Genomic DNA, 20,071 nt, shown 5'->3' on the forward strand with positions numbered 1-20,071 from the left:
AGAATTGCTTTTTTCAAGTAATCATACTTTTTTTTCATGTCATACAAATTCATACGAATTAGCCTCCTCGTAAAATAGTTACGAATTCCTGTGAGTCCTGCCAGTTCGAGAAGAAAAATGTTTGTTAAATTAGGGAAAAAATACTCAAAAGTATTTTCATTCACTTTATTTTATGTGTCTTATTTGTTATGTATTTGCAATAAAATAATAACTTAAGACTTATTTTCAGTAGCTATTCTGAATTGTGGTTTTTTTTAAGACAACCTCACATATGATAGACATAGACAACCTCACAGACATGTGACATCTCTGGAACTAAATCACTGTTATCTTTCCAGGATATTGTGATTATTACACAACTGTTGGATATGACATGATTTATTTTTACTCTGCACTTTGGGTGCACACAAAAATGAAATGTCTGAAATAGTTTCAAGAAAAGAATAGCTGTGAATGTTGAGTTGAACAAGTTCACCACAGTTACATCATCTTCATCCTTTGACTAAGAGATGCCGCCCAATAGATGTCATAAATGTTTGTTACGGACGTGCAAAACTACATAAGCAACATATTTTTGAAAAGGACTACCAGGCGGGATGCCTTAACAATTAAAGGCGGGGTGTACGAATTACGCTTGTTTAGACAAAGTCGGGCCGAGTAACAAAACAACCTTGTAGCCAATCAGCAGTAAGGTGCACAGGACAGACATTAGTTGAGCCGAGTGCTGACGAAAGCGTAAGATGGTGTTAGGGGTGTGTTTGTTTTGGTGATTTGATCATCAACATCATCAACAACGGCTAAGAGAAATCGGACACCCCACCTCTAATAGAGGCAGACAAAGACATGTAGAATTAGATTAAATGTATTTTTATGGACGTTTACTCTACATATGACATGCAAGTTGCTGCAGTGGTCCGTGATCATCATGCAGGGGACTAAATGCATGAATGCTGTGACATTTGTGGCACCATTGATTCAAACTGTGAACTAGTGACCCTTAAGATTTAATTCAGAGCAAGAACAAGAACATTACTTTGTAGGTAATCAAATAATTGGGTGGATTGTAATTGATGCTGCAATGTTTTTATATTTGATAATATTGCTGTGTTTTAAGTAGGGATGCATGATAAATTATCTTCATTATCGGTATTGGTAATTTTTTTATGCTGTCGTATCGGCCGATAATACAATTAAGGCCGATATATTCTAGCCGATAAATCATAAATCATTCAACTAAAAGAAGTTGTCCACTTTTTGCCTTTTGTTTCAGTCTTAGGGAGTTTTATATTAATATTTAGATACAGTATATCGGCCAAAATATCGTTCATCGGCTTCCAATGTTAAAGAATTATCGGTTATCGTCATCGGCCAAAATTTACATATCGGTGCATCCCTAGTTTTAAGTGTCATCACAGGAAAGGGAGCAGTTCTTTTGTTTTACAAATCTACCACCAAGTGCACTATCTGGAGACTTGGACCTTGCAGAAGCAATGCTAGGGAATTGTGAGAATTGTCTTATTGTCTGGGGGACTTAAACAAATATGCAGCAGAGGGACTTGGGGGCATAGTCCTGAGAGAACCCTGGGCAGCATCTGGAAAAATGTCTCATAATCACTGATATACACAGGCTCTGATATACCATCTCCTTCTAAAGCAACCTCCAAAATGTTCTCACAAGTATATAGTACGAGGAGCTGCTGAGAATTTCTGGATAAGGTTGTGTATTGCGTTCTTTTCTGTCCCAGTTGTACTTTTGGATTCTTTCTAGGCTGCAAATGGAAAAATGTTTCTCATTTCACGGTAATCTTCCTGCCCGTGGATTGTGGTTTGGTCCTGATAGCAGAGGAAATTAAGTTCACTTGATTCGGGCCTAACTGTCTTTGTATAAAAGTTAGTGGCCAGCATGCAACAATTATAGTCCTACATTTATATGGTCTCCAAACATAACTCAGGCCTTTAAAATCAGTGGTTGGAAAATATCATAGTGGACCTATTATGGACTAGAATTTGACATACCGGTCCCGTGTGCAACATGCATTTAGGAAAGGCTTTGTAGGTGAAGTTTAGTCTAAGCCCTGTCTTAGACAAATTATACTTTATTAAAGATCCTCTGTATACTGGGTCCTAGACCCCAATGGTGGAATGCAGACAAATATTATTCACCAGCAGGGGCATAGCAGCCATTATCAGTCACGGGGATACACGTCCCCCTCACTTTTGGAAGATAATCATTGTTTTTCAATGCCTTATCAAGACTCACTCCCCTCAGCCCCCACCTTTCTACACAAAGCAGATGTCAAAGACACCAGCTATTAGAAGATAACAAGCTCTAAAAGCAAGTCTTATTTGAGAGACGTATTATTACTTCATGATCTCACTGTAAAACTTCACGAGATGACGATTTTGCATGAATTCGGTCAAATCTTACAAAAATATGCAGTCAGTAAAAAAAAAAAAAGAGTGAATCTACACCCCTAAACATCTGAGGTTTTCATGCAAAACAGAATTGCTTTAAAGAGAAGTAAGACATGTTTTCAAATGCATTTGCTCAAATCCAGAATCCTACGTTTGAGCAATAGTCATATTTAAGCAAGCACCATTAATACGCTTTATTCTCACGGGTCTTGAAGTTCATCGTATTTTCATATTTAAGGACTCTGTTCTCGTTGGATGAGGTAACGGTGCCTTCCACGTGTTTGGGTCCAGAAAATAAACTCTAGTTGTTTGTTCTGTAACCTGGCTGTAGTTCCCGCAGCTCTGTGCCAAGGAGCGCAATAGTGCATTGTCAAAAAGACTAATCTTAAAACCACTTATGGTATAAACTCTAAACTATTGCACAATTCTAAACTATAGCCAGATGAGAGCGGCAGAAACCGGAACGGTCATGTGTCGGACTGTTTGCTTGTTCTGGTATGAGATATATTCATCTATCTGTGTCTCTCTTTCTACTCAGGGCAATGATGAAGAAGCTGTTGTTGATCATGGGAAAACCAGCTCCACCATCAACACAAACTTTGAAAAAGAAGAACTTGAAAGTAAGTGATGCAACACTCTCAACATATGGCACTTTTTAGTGAATCGCAACACTCTCAACATATGGCACTTTTTCGTGCATTGCCGTATCTTCTCGTGGACCATCTGGTTTTTAAGCATGTGGATGTCTGGGGGGCTATGTGTTTAAAACATACTGATTAAAACCATCCAGCACATCATTTAACTATCTGGCTCACTCACTGAGGTTCCCAACCTCCAATGCACCTTCAAAGTGCCTCAGGCGTCTCCCAGCGGCCCATGTTCTCAGGTGATTTATATCAGTTGAAGTGTGCTGGGGTTCTCGGGCCTTTTGGAGGTACTAGGTGTTCAGTAACAGAAGAGTAAGCCAAGAAATGTCTTGAACTTACGAGCCACTTGCTCATTCCTTAACTCGTGTGAGGAGACACTTGACCTACATCTGGTTTTTACAACATTTATATTGAGTGAACTTATTACCTTACAAGAGAATTGAGAGTTTCGGATGATTTAAAATACAGTGTGGACCTTTTTATGATGGATAAGAGAGTTTTAGGCAGGGTGGCTAATGGCTGATATAATGCTGGCCTTGTATACAGTCGTGGAAAAAATTTAGAGACCATTCCAGTTTTGCATTTATTATGCATTTCTGCATGTGTTGTGGAAATTCCAGTACAGTGTCTGTTGAATTGAATGACATAAAGTCAGCAAGATGTGAAGGTCCATGAAAGTTTAAAAAAATCAGGATTAGTGTAAAAAAATGTTTTGTTTGCAGTATTCAAGATCGTTTTTGTTATTTTGACCAGTTTGTATGTTTCAGTTTTCTGCAAATAAATGGATTTTTTATTAGAATTTGGGAGAAAGTCAATAGTTCACAGAATGGAACAAAAATGAACATTTGATTGAAGCACATGTCTATAAATAGAAACTTCTGGAAAACTGAAATATTTTTTGGAGTGGTCTTTTAATAATATCTGGTCTCTTTTAATACAATTAAATTCAACTAACATAATGCAAAGCTGCAGTCTGTAACTTTTTGGTTGTTGTGCATTTACACATTAAAAACAATTTATGCACAATAAAAAAAATCTGTGTTTAAACCTATCACCTCACTTCACTGTTTGACTTTTTCTTACATTTACGCATGTAGACGCAAGTACATACTAACCTGCAATTATGTGTTTCAAACAGAGATGGCGATAGAGAGGCAAACATTATCGTTTGCAGTTAATTATGAACAGACATACACAAAAGTTCTCGGATCACAATTCACACAATATCTACTTGAATTTAATTAATAAAATCGGTAGATTTTAAAAAGGCTGTTGGTAGATTTTGACTATTAGCTAACTGTTTCACATTGATTTTCAGGATTGGTTTTAATGTTTGGCAATGTGCCTTAGATGTTTAATATAATTCTGATATGATTGTAATGAGTTGAAGAAGGAGTCTGTCAAAGCGTTTCATGCTAGGATGTACGGGCCTTTACGCTGACCCCCCTGCTTGTTTTAATAGCATTAAGATGGATTAGACTCCAGCTCAAGGTTTAATTTATGAAACTGCTCCTGGCAGGGTCATGCCTTCAGTTCCTGTAGCATTAACCACACACTCATTCTTTATGCAAAACACCATCCTGCACGTTTTTCCTCTCTTTCACTTTGTCTTTCTTCCGGCGTAAGTTTTAGGGCACACGTGTAGCGGGAGCTTTTTGCAAGCGTGTCGTATAGTATAATAATAATAGCATGTTTTCTCATTTCATTATGCTGTCGGTTAAGTTGGATCTCAGGCGGAATTCTGTCTTCGCTCGCACACCGTTCTGCCAAACTGGTACCATGAGTTAATCGTAGATCGGTATTTCGTGTCTTTTTAGTGCCAAACAATGCTCCCTTGTTGCATCTTTATAGTGTTGATCATTTTCAATGGTTTGGTTTGTTATTTTAATTATAGCTTTCCACTGGCATGCTCTTCTTTCGAGGGTTGTTGTTTAGGGGAGTGACAGATATAATATGTGAAGAAGGTTTACAATTGGCTGACCCACCCCCTCTTTTCCTTATAGCCCACAGCTGAGAATGTGTTCCTTTGTGTCTGAACTGATTTTTCCTTCACAAAGCACATCAATCTGAAAGAGGCTTTGTTTTAAATGCAATCCCAACCAGTTATTATTATTAGAGTCTTATTCATGCACCCTTGAGACCTTTGACCTCAGTGTGGTGCAGTCAACAGTGCATGTTTGTTTGCTGTGGAATAAAATGCATGCTTTGTGGTGTTGAAGCATGTTGTGCTGCAGGTATGAAGCACTTTGCAGGTTTGGTGGCACAATAGCAGTGTCCTTAAGTTTTGCAAGATGTTTTTAGCGCTGCTGTGGCCAACGAAGTGTGTACTCGCGTCTTTAGCCTCCTATGCATTCTCCGTGCAGGCAAGCGTGTGAAACTGGTGTAGACACAGCAAGCGTTTCTATAGACCACACATGCGCTCACACTGCAAACACTCCCTTCCTTTGCTATGCGCAAGGTTCAACTAAATGAAGTTAACTTTAAATTGCTCGGTGTTTTCTTTCCTATTTGACATCACTGAGATGACGCATTCATCAGGTGAAAGCTCTGTTTCCAAGAAGTCTTTTCACACAGAAGCTCAAGCGTGGGTAGGAAATGTACCTGTAAACTTTCATTAAAATGTGCACGTTTGCTGTGAGTGTTTGTTAAAAGCAGAGACATGTAAGTGTTTTAACATTGTTAGTTCTCAGTAAATTGGTTTGCTGAAGAGACTTTGTAAGAAGCCCAAGACCCCATTTTTGGATCGAGCTAAATAATGAAATATTGTGGCATATGTAACTTGAAATGTGGGTCAGGAAATAATTTGGCTTAAATGTCTGGAAAACTGTTTGTATTTGATCTCTGTTTTCTTGCCTGTGCTATGATGAACCTCAACATGACATTTGCAGCTCTGGCCAGGTGAATCACTGTGAAGTCGCTCTCTTTTTAGGTCACAGGGCAGTTTACGTTGGCGTTCATGTACCTTTAGGAAGAGAAAGCAGACGTAGACACCGTCACCGCGGTCATCGGCACCATCGGAAAAGAAAGGACAGAGGGTCAGAACGAGAAGACGGTAGAGAATCTCCATCGAACGGTAAGACTACAATATCCAGCATACAAATGTGACTTGGTCTGTCATGATAGCAACTTGTTGTTTGCATCAGAATTAATTGCCATGGTCGATATTATTGCCATTTTATAAATATTTTATGCCACTGATACAGTAATGATAATATAATAATGCAAGTACACCCTTTTAAAGACCAAAGGCCTTTTAATAGAATATTTGGATAATTGAAATTGGAATGTAAATAATAACTGCAGTGTAAATATTTAAAATAAATAAAACGGACACTTCCGGTCCTTAAGTATGATTGGTTGATTTATGTCACAAGGTGTTATGATGAAGTGTAGGGCAAGCAGAGCCCTTGATATGTGAACTCTGAAGAGGGTAGCACGATTGTATGTCATAATGTGACCGTTTAAAATAGCTACACTTGCCTAAGGGGCGATTCACATTTCGCGTTATTTGTAGACACGCGACAGGCGCGCGCAAATAAGGAGTGATGCGGTCGCGGCACACATATGGTGCGGCGCACACATTTTCTAGGCGCGTCGGCGCCGCATCGAGATGGAAATGGTTCAACTTTTCAGAGTGCTCGTGTTTTCCACGCGGTTTTAGACTCAAAATGTGAATCGCTCCTAATGGAGCAACAAAAAATGTGGTGTTCCATTCGTGAAGTGCCTTTCAAAGGAACATAAACGCTGCTTGGAATTCGTCTAAGGTGTATTCATACATGTGCCATGTCATATTTAACTTGACTGTCTGTAAGACCTCTCTCGAGCTCCAACTGCGATTTATTTTTTTGTTTATTTTATATCACTTTTCAGTTTAACATTAGTTGTGTTGCTGTTTTCGTCAAATTTATATATCGCGTGATAAGTCGATAAATTGACTATTGCGACAGGCCTAAATGTGACTAATAATACAAAGTGGTGTCCTGTTTGGTAATGTGCATCTGCGTTTTTTTTTTTCTCTCATGTGTACAGACACCCCCTCACAGAGGGTCCAGTTTATTCTGGGCACTGAGGACGATGATGAAGAGCACATCCCTCACGACCTCTTCACAGAGTTAGATGAGCTGTCCTTCCGTGAAGGACGTGTGTACGAGTGGAAAGAAACTGCTAGGTAAGGAAACAGTTCTGTGAATTGAAATGACCCCACTCTAAAACATTAAGGCCCGGTTTCACAGACAAGGCTTAAGGCTAGTCCCAGACTTAAATTAATGTTTGAGTTGTCTCAACAGAAAATAACTTGCCCTAGCATATCTTAAAGCGACAACGAGCAACTTTTTGACCTAAAAATAATGTCTCTAAAATAGGGCTGTCACGATTATGAAATTTGGCTGACGATTAATTGTCTAATAAATCATTGCGATTATGACGATTAATTGTCTGTTTTAGAGCTTTGACTTTTAATTCTCATACATTTTTTATTCAGCTTTGAAACGACCATAATGTTCTGAATATAAAGACTATGTGCTTTTTCTTGGAAATACATAGGAAAAAATTGTTTCATCATACTTAAGGTTTAGGCTTTTACCTGTCAATAATACAACCACCAAATACTTGTAAATTAAGTAAATGATCAGGAGTGAATTGAAGCCACCATTAAAATGCTCTCAGTCATAGAAAAGCTTGTAGTCTTTTTTTTCTCACTTGCAAGACTACAATAAAAGTTTACTTCTATGTTAATGAGATTTTGGTAGACTGGTTTTCACACTGAAATAATATTAAATTGTACTGCAGGTTATTTTTATGGTATATGCATTAGTTTTTTTTAAAGTGATTGTGTTGTGGTGGTACATTTTACAAGTATTACCTTGCTTTAGTTACATAATATACAATAAAATATGCAATATGCAGATGCATTACAGCTCCCCCTAGTGTCTTCTATAGAGATGTGCAATAATTGCCATGATCTGAAACCATCGCGATGAGGTCAAACAATCGCGATGAGACGATTATTTAATAATCGTGACAGCCCTACTCTAAAATTATTTTAGTGGTAGGACAACTTTTATCTGGACGAAGTTTACTGCCATTGCTACCTAAGCAGCCTCCTATCGGCTGAAATTGCACTTGCAACTTTGGTGTTCGGGCCGGTACAAGCCCCGCCTATCCCCTGCTTTACGGCATACGTCACGTTTTACTCGTAGCCTGGGAGAAGTTAGCCAACAGCAGTGCTAACAGTAAGACGGAACGAACCAAAACATCACCATGGCAGAGCCAGCCAAAAAACCAAAGAGGGTTTTGTCGGAGGAAGCAAAGAAAAGTAAGCGAGAGAGTAATCGGACACAAGGCCGGTCACGAATCAATATCGGACGGGCTTACACTCGGTGGCGCGAGCTGCAAGAGGCAACGGGTTGCAAAACGGATGGAGACCTAGCGGTCCTGCGGATTTATAAGTGTTATTTGTACATTTTTTGTTACTGTCCTGTACTTTTGATCGTATTTGTTATTAGTCTGTGTCATTGGCGCACCACCGGTTCACACTTTATAACCGTAAGGTAGCTGAGAGTATACTGTATATTGTTGCCGGTGTCGATAGCTAGCATGTTGTCGTGTCTCGTCATGAATGTGTGTAGTGCTTGTAAATGAAGACTAAAAACCACAATAAACGCGTTGTGGTAAAAAGTAGCAGATTCTTTAGTTCAGACCAGTAACCACGTAAATGTTGAACAGTTCAGTCATTGAGTAGGCTAATGTTATCGTTATATGCATGTACATGTTATGCGCTGTTTTCATAGCGAGTTGATATTACACAAAACACAACACCTGGTCGGCTAACTTACTGTTCTTTGTTGACATTATAGTTTTTAATTATGGAGAAACGATACATAAAACTTTGTACTGATATACGAAGAACATATGGACTGCTTTACCTGATCATAGTTTGATAGACATATCTGGGTCCCTCCGGCTTTGTAAACAAACTCGCATGTATTGAGCTGCCAGCGGGAAATCTTTGCGACGGTTTTTACGACACTGTAAACGGACAATTCCACTTATCAACCACGTGGGGAAACAGTGAGCAGAAGTTGCTCGTTGTCGCTTTAAAATATGTCAGTGCCATTGTTTTGTCATAAATGTGCACACAAGTAATGTTTCTTTCTAAAGCATTTTAATAAAAGTGACTTAAATATCCTAATTCCTGGCTTAAGCTAAGCCTAAGAGAGCGAAACCGGGCCTAAGAGTTTTCAAAAACTCAAAACTTTCAATTTTGTGCAGGTGGTTGAAGTTCGAGGAGGACGTGGAGGACGGAGGTGAACGCTGGAGCAAACCCTACGTCGCCACGCTTTCCCTGCACAGTTTATTTGAGTTACGAAGCTGCATTCTCAATGGCACAGTCATGCTGGACATGAGAGCCAACACCATCGAGGAGATAGCAGGTCACCTCCCCAGCTTTCTCATAGATGTTTCTTCAGATTAGCTTGCTTGTAAATCTAGCCACAAATAACCTTCATAAATCGTAAATCTGCCGTTTTCAGATATGGTTTTAGACAACATGGTGGCTTCAGGGCAGCTGGACGAGGATTTGAGGGAGAACGTGCGGGAAGCCATGCTGAAGCGACACCACCACCAGAACGAGAAAAAACTGAGCAATCGCATCCCGCTCGTGCGCTCCTTCGCCGACATAGGCAAGAAACACTCAGACCCGCACTTGCTTGAGAGGAATGGTGAGAGCTTTTGCTCTGCTTAACCCTGTCTTTTTTTGTTGATATTTACTCAAAAAGGCACACAGTTGATCCTCTTAACTCAATTATAACCCTCTGTTCCCACCACAAAGAATGAATGAAGAAAAAGATGTTGCTCCTAGCTTCTGTGGCCAGCAATTGTTAAAGGTTTCCGACAGGGAGTAAACATGACAAGGCATAACTTCAGGGCTAAAACAATGTTTGACATGTGCATGGGGCTTTTCGTTGGCTGTGGTTTCGGGCCGTCATTGCGTGCTGTGTTTTTCGTCTCACCAGAATGCCTTTAAGAAAAGGTTTGATTGATATTGTTGTTGTTGCATGTCACTGAGCAGTTAGGCAGCCGGGTTCAGCAAATAAAAAAATCAAAATATTAATAAATCATTCAGTTCACTTAGTTTTTCGGTGTGATTAACCAGTGATCTATGCTAACCTGTGTCTTATTGCACGGTACGTTCTTTGCCTCCTCACATCATTCCAGCATTTTCCACCTTCCCCAGTCCAACATATCTTCTCTCATTTAATTCATAGATGTTAATTTATTCCATCTGCAGCCTGTTTACTTTCTTTTCCTCTCTTCATACTCTTCATCATCCCGCACCGGTCCCATCAGGTGAGGGTCTCTCCGCCTCTCGGCTGTCTCTCCTTCGACGCAGCTCCTCCGTTTCCACTCCCCTCAACTCGCGCCGTCCCTCCAGAGACTCCCGCGGTTCCCGCTCCTCCATCATCCTCAACCACCTCCTGCCCAGTGCCAACTCCAGCCCCTCTGCCTCCCCTAATGTCACCCCTCACAACACACCCCCCACCCCCCGCCAAGCTCCATCTCCTCCCCGCTTTCCAGGACCCTCCCTGCAGGGGCCCGAGCTGCTCGTGGCGCGGGGAGAGAGAGAGGACATTCCAGAGGTCGTGGTGTTCCCGCCCGACGAGGAGGAGCCGTGGTTGTCTGCCAGTCAGGAGGAGCAGGTGGTGCCCGAGCCGGCCAGACTGGCACAGCTCCTGCCTCCACCTCAGTCAGGCAAATATCCCATAAGCCCATCAGCATGACTATGTGCCACCTGCATGATCACATTTGCTCAGCTTTTCACTCCCTGTATCTGCAACCGGTTTAAGGGAGCGCTTATAGAAAATGGTTTTATATACAAAAAATGTAATTATTTGCATTATATCGAATGTCAAAAGATTGTTAAAATGCTAAAGATTTACCCAACACTGTCACGTTCTGACACTGTCACGTTCTCTCCATATCTCTCTCTCTTTCACTCTTTTGTGCTTCTCTCTCAAACGTTTTCATTGCACCATGTGGCCACTTTTTAAGTTTCTCTATAGCAATGAATCACAGATGTTGAATAACTTGTAAAATGTTTCTAGTTGGTGCCGTCCTAGCTTTCCATGCGCATATACACGTGTACACAGAAAATCCAGTCACGTGGCACCTGCCGGGTCACAGACACCTGCACAAAGTTGTATTTGATGTTGAAGACGACCATGTGTTTAGACATTGTTTGAACAGTTTCTGGTTGTTAGACATTTGTGGAACAGTTCCTGTAGCTTAAAGTCCGAGTAAAGTGACATTAAAATATGTGTTCTGAGTTTGTCACACAACAGAAAAGTGTGTTATTAACCACCCAGCCAAATTTGAATGGGTAAAAACATCAAAGTAAATAAAATAAGTTATCAAAGTCTTGGAAAAATAAGCAGGACTCTGCTCTCAAACGCTGGGGGAGTGTCCGCTGTTGGCGCTGAAGCGACGCCCACTCACGTCGGTCAACCTGAGTTCAGACACCTGATGCTATGCGCTCTAGTGATAGGGGAGGGGCCATGCATGCTCCGTTTCGTCATTGACCCCACGTTTTAGCCCCGCCCAAAAAATCTTGAACTGAGAATCGGTGAAAAACTGTTTAACGGTTTAACTCCACAATTCAGTAATACATACTTCTGAGTCTTTGTAATGTGTTTCAGCAATACATTTCTAACATCTATAATGTGCTTAGAAACAATTCTCAGAATTCACTTTATCCGGACTTTAATAGGTATATCTAATAGACAAGGTCAGGGGTTTTGTTATGGTTTTCTTAAAGAGACAGTTTATCATTTACTCGCCCTCATTTCATCAAAACTTGTATGACTTTATTCTATCTGCAGAACACAAATGAAGATACTTTGAAGAATGTTGGTAACCAAACAACATTGGCCCCCATTGACGTCCATTGTGCAGATACGATTCCACTGAGACATTTCTCAAAATATCTTCTTTTGTGTTGCACATAAGAAAAGTCATATACAGGTTTTGAATGAATAAATGATGGCAAATGTTTTTTTATAGTGAACTAGTTTAACTCTTAAATCTGTTGCATTTTTATTCCTTCAACGTTCTGCTATAAGCCTAAGGTTTAAGGTTTCCACTGTAGCTATTGGGTCACACGTGCAGAAGAAATTGGAAACAAATCTGTCAACGTAATCAGCTCAAATGAAGCATACTACTGTATAAAGGACCTCATGGGTGCTAATAAATCGTCATGTGAAAGCAGAAAGCTGCTCGGGAGAGTGTAGGTCAGCTGGCTCCTGGAATACGTTGTTCCAGAATTGTAAATGGAGCCTGTTGAAATGAGAGTTGGGTGATGTCATAGAGTTGCTCATGCTTTACATTGCTGGCAGAGTATGCAGCAGGCATGCTTCAATTCGTTTGGCTGGTGTTTGTTTGCTGTACGACTCAAAGACTCAGCACGGCTGTATCGGTTTCTCCCACTGGCCTGTGGCCTCTATCTGCAGCTGGAGACATTCTTGGCCCAAACACACTTGTAAGTGTCTGACTGGGCCCTGGCCAGGAGGAAGTGACATCAGAGAGTTACGATGACATATTTTTCTCTTCCATGTGTTTACATGGACGACCATAGAAGGCGGTCTTTTCGCTCTCTTTATTTTTAAGCTTGCACGTCAAGCGGCAGGCTCAGATAGCAGTCGAGCTTGTTTCCATGAACTGTCAAGTCCAGCCTCGCACATGTTTACAGGGTCTCTTTATGGTTATTGGATGGATAGGTTTTGCTGGCTGCATCTCTTTAAAGCTCAAACTCTCATATATGAGCTAGAAACAGTTTGATGTCTCAGTAAATAGTTTGTCTCATTCAAAATTTGAATGCTCTCTAATGGATCGTTAGGAAAGTTGCTAGGACCATTTCATAAATGTTTAAACATTGGCCAGTACGGCATCACATCCACGAGCATGTGACCCGCTGCATGTCCAGATCAGACCACACAATGAGCGTGTACCTAACCGTTCCTGCATATTAAAGTATTGAGTCACAGTTTAGCAGTACATCTAACTCTCCACCTCCACCCATTTCCTGTTTTCTCATCCCACCAGGCCTCCTCGCGTCCCCCCAGTCGGCCCCGGGGAACCTGGAAAACAGCAAACCCAGTGAGTACCGTATGAATGGTGCGGGCGGCAGCAGAGAAAACAGCACTGTGGACTTCAGCAAGGTGGGCTTCCTCTCCGACACACCCTATTGGACCCGGTTGGCGACGGGTGTCTGATTGTAAACATTGGACTACTGATAAGAGGCTCAACCCATGAACTAATGCATGCGATAGAAACGTTTAGTAATTGGAGGACCTGTTTGCAAGGGCGTTATAAATCAAAGGCATTTGTTCATTCATGTATTACCCTGTTTTAGCGGTGCGTTTCCTGATAAGCCAAAGAAGCTAATGAAAGCGTTTGGTCATTGGTCTGAGGTTGTTTTGGAAATGTAACACAGCTGTATGTTGTAATTCAATATGGCAGATATACCGCAAACACTTGTGACATTCTCCACGTGTGTCTGGTTGGTATCAGGACAAGCGTTCCCCGTTTCGCTGTAGTTGTGGCTCTCTCAGAGGGGCCAGCAGGAGGTCTGCTGTAAGTTTTTATATAGTTGTCACTTCCCTTGTCTTCATGAAGTTGTGTTTGTCGATGTGACGTCTACGTTGGTAATTATCTATTGGTTATTGTGCTTTGTCTCGTTGTGTCTCGTGAAGCCGGAGTGAGAAGGACAAATGTTTTCCATGAGCGTCCATTCTTTGGCTGAAGCCTTCAGACAGGCTGTCCTTTTACTACAGTGTCCTTGTGGGACATTATCACATGTTGAAGGGTGTCCAGAACAGTTGACCAATATAGGCTGAATAGCAGTTTAGCCAATGACTCGCACATAAAGTTGTGTAAGTTTATTGAGTGTTTACACCATTTTCAATAAAAAAATCACCACTAAGTATTTAAAAAGAAAAAATAACTTCTTGTCAAGTTAGAATTGCATAATATTGAAGAAAAATGTCATGTGTGATAACTTTCTAAATAATATAGTATGTGGTACGATAATGCTTTTAATTAGTCAGATCTGTTGAAAACATATTACAATACAGCCACGGAAAAATTAAGAGATCATTTTCATTTATTCACCATTTCTAGATGTATTGTGGCCATTCCAGTCCAGTGTCTGTATTTCAACAAAATCAAACCTCAGAAGTGACATAAAGTCATCCAACAGCATTGTGAAAGACTGACAGCGTGATAAGACATATGAAAACTGTGATAAAATCAAGGTTATTACATAAACAAATATTTTTTTGAACTTTTCCAAAATACATGTACAAAGATTACTGTTGTATTGCTTAAAGATGCAGTTTTTGATTTACAGCGGCCACTAGCGTTGTATTATAGATTTGCAACGAATTGCTCAGTCCAAACTCAGTCCAATGGTGGCCACCATAGTACAAAGAGATGTCGTTCTCATGTTGACGCAGGGAAGAGATCATGCGGGCATTAGAAAGACTGTAGAAAGAGCGATGTCTTATTTATTACATAAAATAAAATGTCTGTGGATTTTAAGTATAAAAAGAAGGCTAAAAGTCAGGCAGGAGCTCGGACCTGCGTTAATATTATAAAGTCTTTCCAGCAGAGACGTTAGGAACCGCAGTCATAGATATCTATGGAGATACTTTCCAGCAGAGAGTTGTTGGAGAGAAAGATCGTCTTAAAATCACCTCCGAGGAGGTTGCTTTGATTCGGATCAGTATGTGAGTAACATTGTTTTTTATGTTTGTTAGAACCAAGGTATGTTGTTGTTGTTCTAATATTAGCTGTGTGACGGAGCAGTTTTGAGCGTCATTGTTTATCTGGAACCGCTTTAATTTTGTACTCGTCCAGATACTGGAGAGAGAGCGCGAGCGCGTTGGCGCTAAAACTGTAGAGAGAGCACGTTTTACTCTTACTCAGTGATGAATAAATTTACAGTTAATCCTCGGGTCACATGCGTTCCGAACCGTAGAGTACGATCCGTTTCACCACTATACCGCAGGTGAGAGGAACGCCTTGTGGAGTTGTTTGTCCGTTTAGGGCTGCTATACAAAACATGGCGACGAATTCAATGTATGTAGGGCCGCATTCTGTATGTAGATATAAACAGCTTATTCTATGGTATTAGAAACATAACGGTTCATTATGTAAGGTCTTTATACACCTCTGAAGAAATAGTTTTGTATATTATATTGCATTTCTGTCAATAGATCCTCCTAAAGACCCCGTATTGTCAATTAAAGGGGAATATGACCTAGTTTTCTTGGCAGTATTTGAGGTCTGAAAAAATACAATGCATCTTTTCTGTTAGTTTAAGTATTTTGAGTGTTATCTCCAGTTTTCATTTTCTGCTAAATAAATGCAAATAGAAACAGAAAACATAGGAAATTTGGGAGAAATATTGTTAGTAGTTCACAGAATGAAACAAAAATAATCATTTTACAACATACAGGTGCTGGTCATATAATTAGAATATCATCAAAAAGTTGATTTATTTCACTAATTCCATTCAGAAAGTGAAACTTGTATATTATATTCATTCATTACACACAGATTGTTGATTTGGCCGCTCTTAATGTTCCTGGCATCTTTTTGACGGATTTGTAGTGTTTTTGAAATCTAACTATGGTCTGTTTCACTTGCATGGAGGTCTCCCTGAACCCCATGATGTGGGTTCACAGCAACAGCTTCCAAATGCAAACACCACATGTAAAATCAACTCTAGACCTTTAACATGCTTCATTTATGACAAAATTATTTAAGGAAAAGCCCATACATGCGAATAAAACAGCTTTTTATTCAACTGTCCAATTACTTTTGGTCCCTTGAAAAAGGGGGGCGCTTCATATTAAAGAGCTGTAATTCTTAAATCCTTCAGTTAATCTGGATGTTAATACACTCTAAATAAAGTTGAGAGTGTGTACTTTAAGACAATATCTATTATAAAACTGTAACTTGAAAACATATTGATACACAGCTAAAATAACAAAAAATGTGCCTCTGTCCAAATATTTATGGCCCTAACTGTACAAGTTTCACTTTTTGAATGGAATTAGTGAAATAAATCAACTTTTTGATGATATTCTAATTATATGACCAGCACCTGCATATATATGCATCTTGTCCAGTAAACAATATTGTTTTTAGTCTTAAGACTAACACAGACTTGCAGTTTTATTGCGGTATTGATCTGTAAAACAAAACAAATAAAATTCTGGGGGAAATTTGTCATGGAAGTGACACATGTCTGTAGGCTTCAGATTGCTACTAATTGTATTAGTATGAAATTCTCACGGTCACATCATCAGCTTTCGTTCAAAGTAAACGGAAACTCTAGATTGACGCTATTTTTCAAAGGCTCTGCACTCATATGGTTTTGGATGAGTGCAAACATTTCTGACGAAAACAAATGGATAATATTCATGTTAATGTGCATTAAAAGTACCTGAGATTCGTTGTTAGTTTATTTTGATTCTGCACATAATACTGAACTTCATGTGACGTCTTATTTTATTAGGAGTTAAGTGACATCTTCCCACGAGTACAGAAGCAGGTTAGAAAAACGTCACTCGTCTGGAGTAAAAACATTTTTCCAGGCTGAACTGGTCTTTGTGTTTCACTGTCCTGTGGTTTGTGAAACGTCGCTCCTGTCTCATGGTTTGGTTTGTTAACTGGTTATGCAGTTGTTGTTTTTTTCCATTTTATCACAGTATTGCCTGCTTATGAATTATACATATCTTGTGCTGTATGTGGAGTATATCTACCCATGTGAAGTGCCATTGAGCATTACAGAAAACCCAACAAGAGTTTCGCAGCAGTTTATTTCGTCAGTCGTTTTAAAAGCTTTCTTTATTATTACACAAACACCAAAAATAAAACGATATCAAACACAGTTCTGTCAGTTAACTAATGACTAGTTGTTGAATGTGGTTCAACTACCTTAGCAACTTCCTATCCGCAGTAAACCACTGTGTATAACCATGTGTATAATAAATGTCAAAGGTCAGCACTGCTTTCAACTGCCCCTGACCCTCTGTGCTTATCTATGATCTCTGACCCGTTAAGGTGGACATGAATTTCATGAAGAAAATTCCTCCCGGCGCGGAGGCTTCGAATGTTTTGGTGGGGGAAGTTGATTTTCTGGAGTGTCCCATCATCGCCTTTATTCGCCTCTCACCTGCTGTTCTCCTCACTGGACTGACGGAAGTGCCCGTTGCTACCAGGTAGCCCTAACACAACCTTTTACTGTAAACTACACTTGAATTCTCATCTATCTCAAGCTGTGTTTGCTGACGTTGTTTCTCAGATTGTTTGTTATACCCATCACACCTTTGTAAACATTTATTTCCTCTTCTCACTCATAACAGGTTCCTCTTTTTGCTGCTGGGGCCTTTCGGGAAAGGGGCCCAGTACCACGAGATTGGCAGGTCGATAGCTACTTTAATGACAGATGAGGTGAGCCGACAAGCTCAGAACGGGTTCTGTAGAGATCATGATCGTTCTCCATGGATCTCATTGAAGACCACATTTTGCTTTTAACCAAGTTTTTATCGAATCAGTTTTTGTTTAATTTGTTCAAATGTAAGATGTGAAATGTGATAAACATAAGTTGAATCGTATCAGACACTGTTGATCCATTGTCTGAATGACACGATGCATCTTCACAGATCTTTCATGATGTTGCATACAAAGCCAAAGATAGGAATGACCTGCTGTCCGGCATAGACGAGTTCTTGGACCAGGTGACCGTGCTGCCCCCAGGAGAGTGGGACCCCACGATACGAATCGAGCCACCAAAGAGCGTTCCATCTCAGGTGAGGTGCCACACGTTTGTAGCTGTCTCAAGAGGTAAAAAGGTTTGGGCTGAGATGTTTAAGGCTCAGATAACCAGAAAGTTGCTGGTTTGACTTACGCAAGGAGCAAGTCAAGATTAATGATCACGATGCCTTTAAGCAAAGCGCTTAACCACGGGATCAAGTTAGGTGCCACGAGGCGATTGCGATTGTGTGGCGTAGTGACCTTATTAGGAAAAATGTATTTGTAAATTTCTTTGTTCTGTTGAACACAAAAGAAGATATTTTGAAGAATGTAGGAAAGCAAGCAGTTCTGGGGCATTTTTGACTACCATTGTCATTTTTCCTACTCTGGTAGTCAATGGTGGCCAAGAACTGTTTGGTTACAAGCATTCTTCCAAATATCTTTCTCTGTGTTCATCAGAACAAAGACATTTATACAGACTTGGAACAACTCGAGGGTGAGAAATGTTTTTGAGGGGGTGAACTGTCACTTTAAGTAGCTGGGATATCAAAGGTGTTATAAATAATCATGACTCTTGTATTGGCTCCTGACATGTGTGTGGTAACAGCTTTAAACGAATGTGGTCTGATCTCTGCTTCTACTTTGATGTTTGTGTTTACAGGAGAAAAGAAAGATGCCTTCTACGCCGAATGGCTCTGCTCCGCTCTCAGAGTCCATCAAAGAGGAAGACCACAACACTGGACCTGAACTTCAGAGGACAGGACGGTGAGAGCTAGTCCAACATCCAGCCTTTATTTAGTTCACCCAAATATAAAAACTCTACATGTGGTATAGGATTCTTCCTTCTGTGGAACACAAAGGAGATATTTTGAGAAATGTCTCTGTGGTATTGTGTCCATACAATGGAAGTCAATGGGGACCGATGTTGCTTTGTTACCAACATTCTTCAAAATCTCTTCTTTTGTGTTCTGCAGAAGAGAGGAAGTCATTCAGGTTTGGAATGACATGAGTGTGAGTAAATGATGAAAAAAACTTCATTTTTGAGTCAACTATCCCTTTAACATGGCTGATGGGATTACGTAAATAAAATACATCATGTTGTGCTGGTCTAGCTTACTTTTATATTATGTGTTATTGGTGTCTGGGCTTTGGATCAGTGTGTGTCAAAGCTGAACCCTGCTGAACACACCATTAGGAAGAAGTATTGGGGGAGCGTTACATTTGTTTAAGTCTCTTTTGATAAAGAAAACAGACAGAATGGGGTCCTTATTAAACAAGCATTAGATGAAGGGGGTAAAAATGTTTTATGGTGCAAATTTTGCAAACCTTTCATCTCAGAGGCATTGACTTTAGAAGGTGTATTTAACAGCGGAATCCATCCTTTGATGTGCAGCTTAAATGGCCGGCCAGGCAGGCAGGCGATGTTGTGAAAGAGAGCCCTCCATTAAGAGCTGTTTTGAGACCCTCGAAAGAGTGCTCTGCAAATACACATTGCCACACGTGGCATAGCCTATATAAATGTTTTTTTAGCTAGATATCATAAATAAGTGGTATATTCACAAAATAACACACTTTCTCTGTCCCACCCAGGATATTTGGGGGTCTGATACTAGACTTAAAACGGAAAGCTCCGTTTTATTGGAGCGACGTGCGAGATGCTCTCAGCCTACAGTGCTTGGCCTCTATTCTGTTCCTCTATTGTGCCTGCATGTCTCCTGTCATCACCTTTGGAGGCCTTCTGGGGGAAGCTACCAAAAACAACATAGTGAGTTGTTGGCTTTGTTTTAGAAGAGCATTGGAGCACTAAAGCTCTTGGCAGGTGAATCTGAGCGCGATTTAAATCCCCTGCTTCGAATCAAGTAGCTCAATGCTTCCTTCCTCACTCTCTTAATGTAGAATTTTACAGTATGTACTTCTACATCCACATAATATTTGAAGGTGTTTTCATAGCAGTTTGTCTGTGTTTATTCTAGAGTGCCATTGAGTCTCTGTTTGGGGCTTCTATGACCGGTGTGGCCTATTCGCTGTTTGCCGGGCAGCCATTGACGATACTGGGCAGCACAGGGCCTGTTTTGGTTTTCGAGAAGATTCTGTTCAAGTTCTGCAGGTGAGAAAGACTCACTTTCAATGGAGTATAACTTCATTCCTCTTTCGGCTGCTGAGGAGTTCATTTTCCCATTTTACACTGAAAT

At 40.3% G+C, this 20,071-nt stretch overlaps 1 protein-coding gene across 5 annotated transcripts in view; it reads left to right on the plus strand.

Moving 5' to 3' along the window:
- Positions 1-20,071, plus strand: part of slc4a7 (solute carrier family 4 member 7) — a 48,458-nt gene that overhangs the window by 15,891 nt on the left and 12,496 nt on the right. For 3 of the 5 annotated variants that reach the window (XR_008963328.1, XM_057339431.1, XM_057339430.1), the window contains exons 2-14: positions 2,954-3,035; positions 5,992-6,135; positions 7,092-7,230; positions 9,333-9,493; positions 9,593-9,742; positions 10,410-10,811; positions 13,158-13,273; positions 17,187-17,344; positions 17,489-17,576; positions 17,789-17,935; positions 18,541-18,644; positions 19,470-19,644; positions 19,853-19,986. Coding sequence is in view for 4 of the 5 variants with exons in the window: in XM_057339431.1 (XP_057195414.1) it covers positions 2,954-3,035; positions 5,992-6,135; positions 7,092-7,230; positions 9,333-9,493; positions 9,593-9,742; positions 10,410-10,811; positions 13,158-13,273; positions 17,187-17,344; positions 17,489-17,576; positions 17,789-17,935; positions 18,541-18,644; positions 19,470-19,644; positions 19,853-19,986 (2,000 nt within the window). In the remaining variant the exon portion in view is untranslated. Of the gene's footprint in view, positions 1-2,953; positions 3,036-5,991; positions 6,136-7,091; positions 7,231-9,332; positions 9,494-9,592; positions 9,782-10,409; positions 10,812-13,157; positions 13,274-17,186; positions 17,345-17,488; positions 17,577-17,788; positions 17,936-18,540; positions 18,645-19,469; positions 19,645-19,852; positions 19,987-20,071 lie in introns of all 5 variants that reach the window. The other 2 variants (XM_057339433.1, XM_057339432.1) reach the window with 2 other exon arrangements.

The sequence above is a fragment of the Triplophysa rosa genome, linkage group LG8 (assembly GCF_024868665.1).
Source record: "Triplophysa rosa linkage group LG8, Trosa_1v2, whole genome shotgun sequence".
NCBI lineage: Eukaryota > Metazoa > Chordata > Actinopteri > Cypriniformes > Nemacheilidae > Triplophysa > Triplophysa rosa.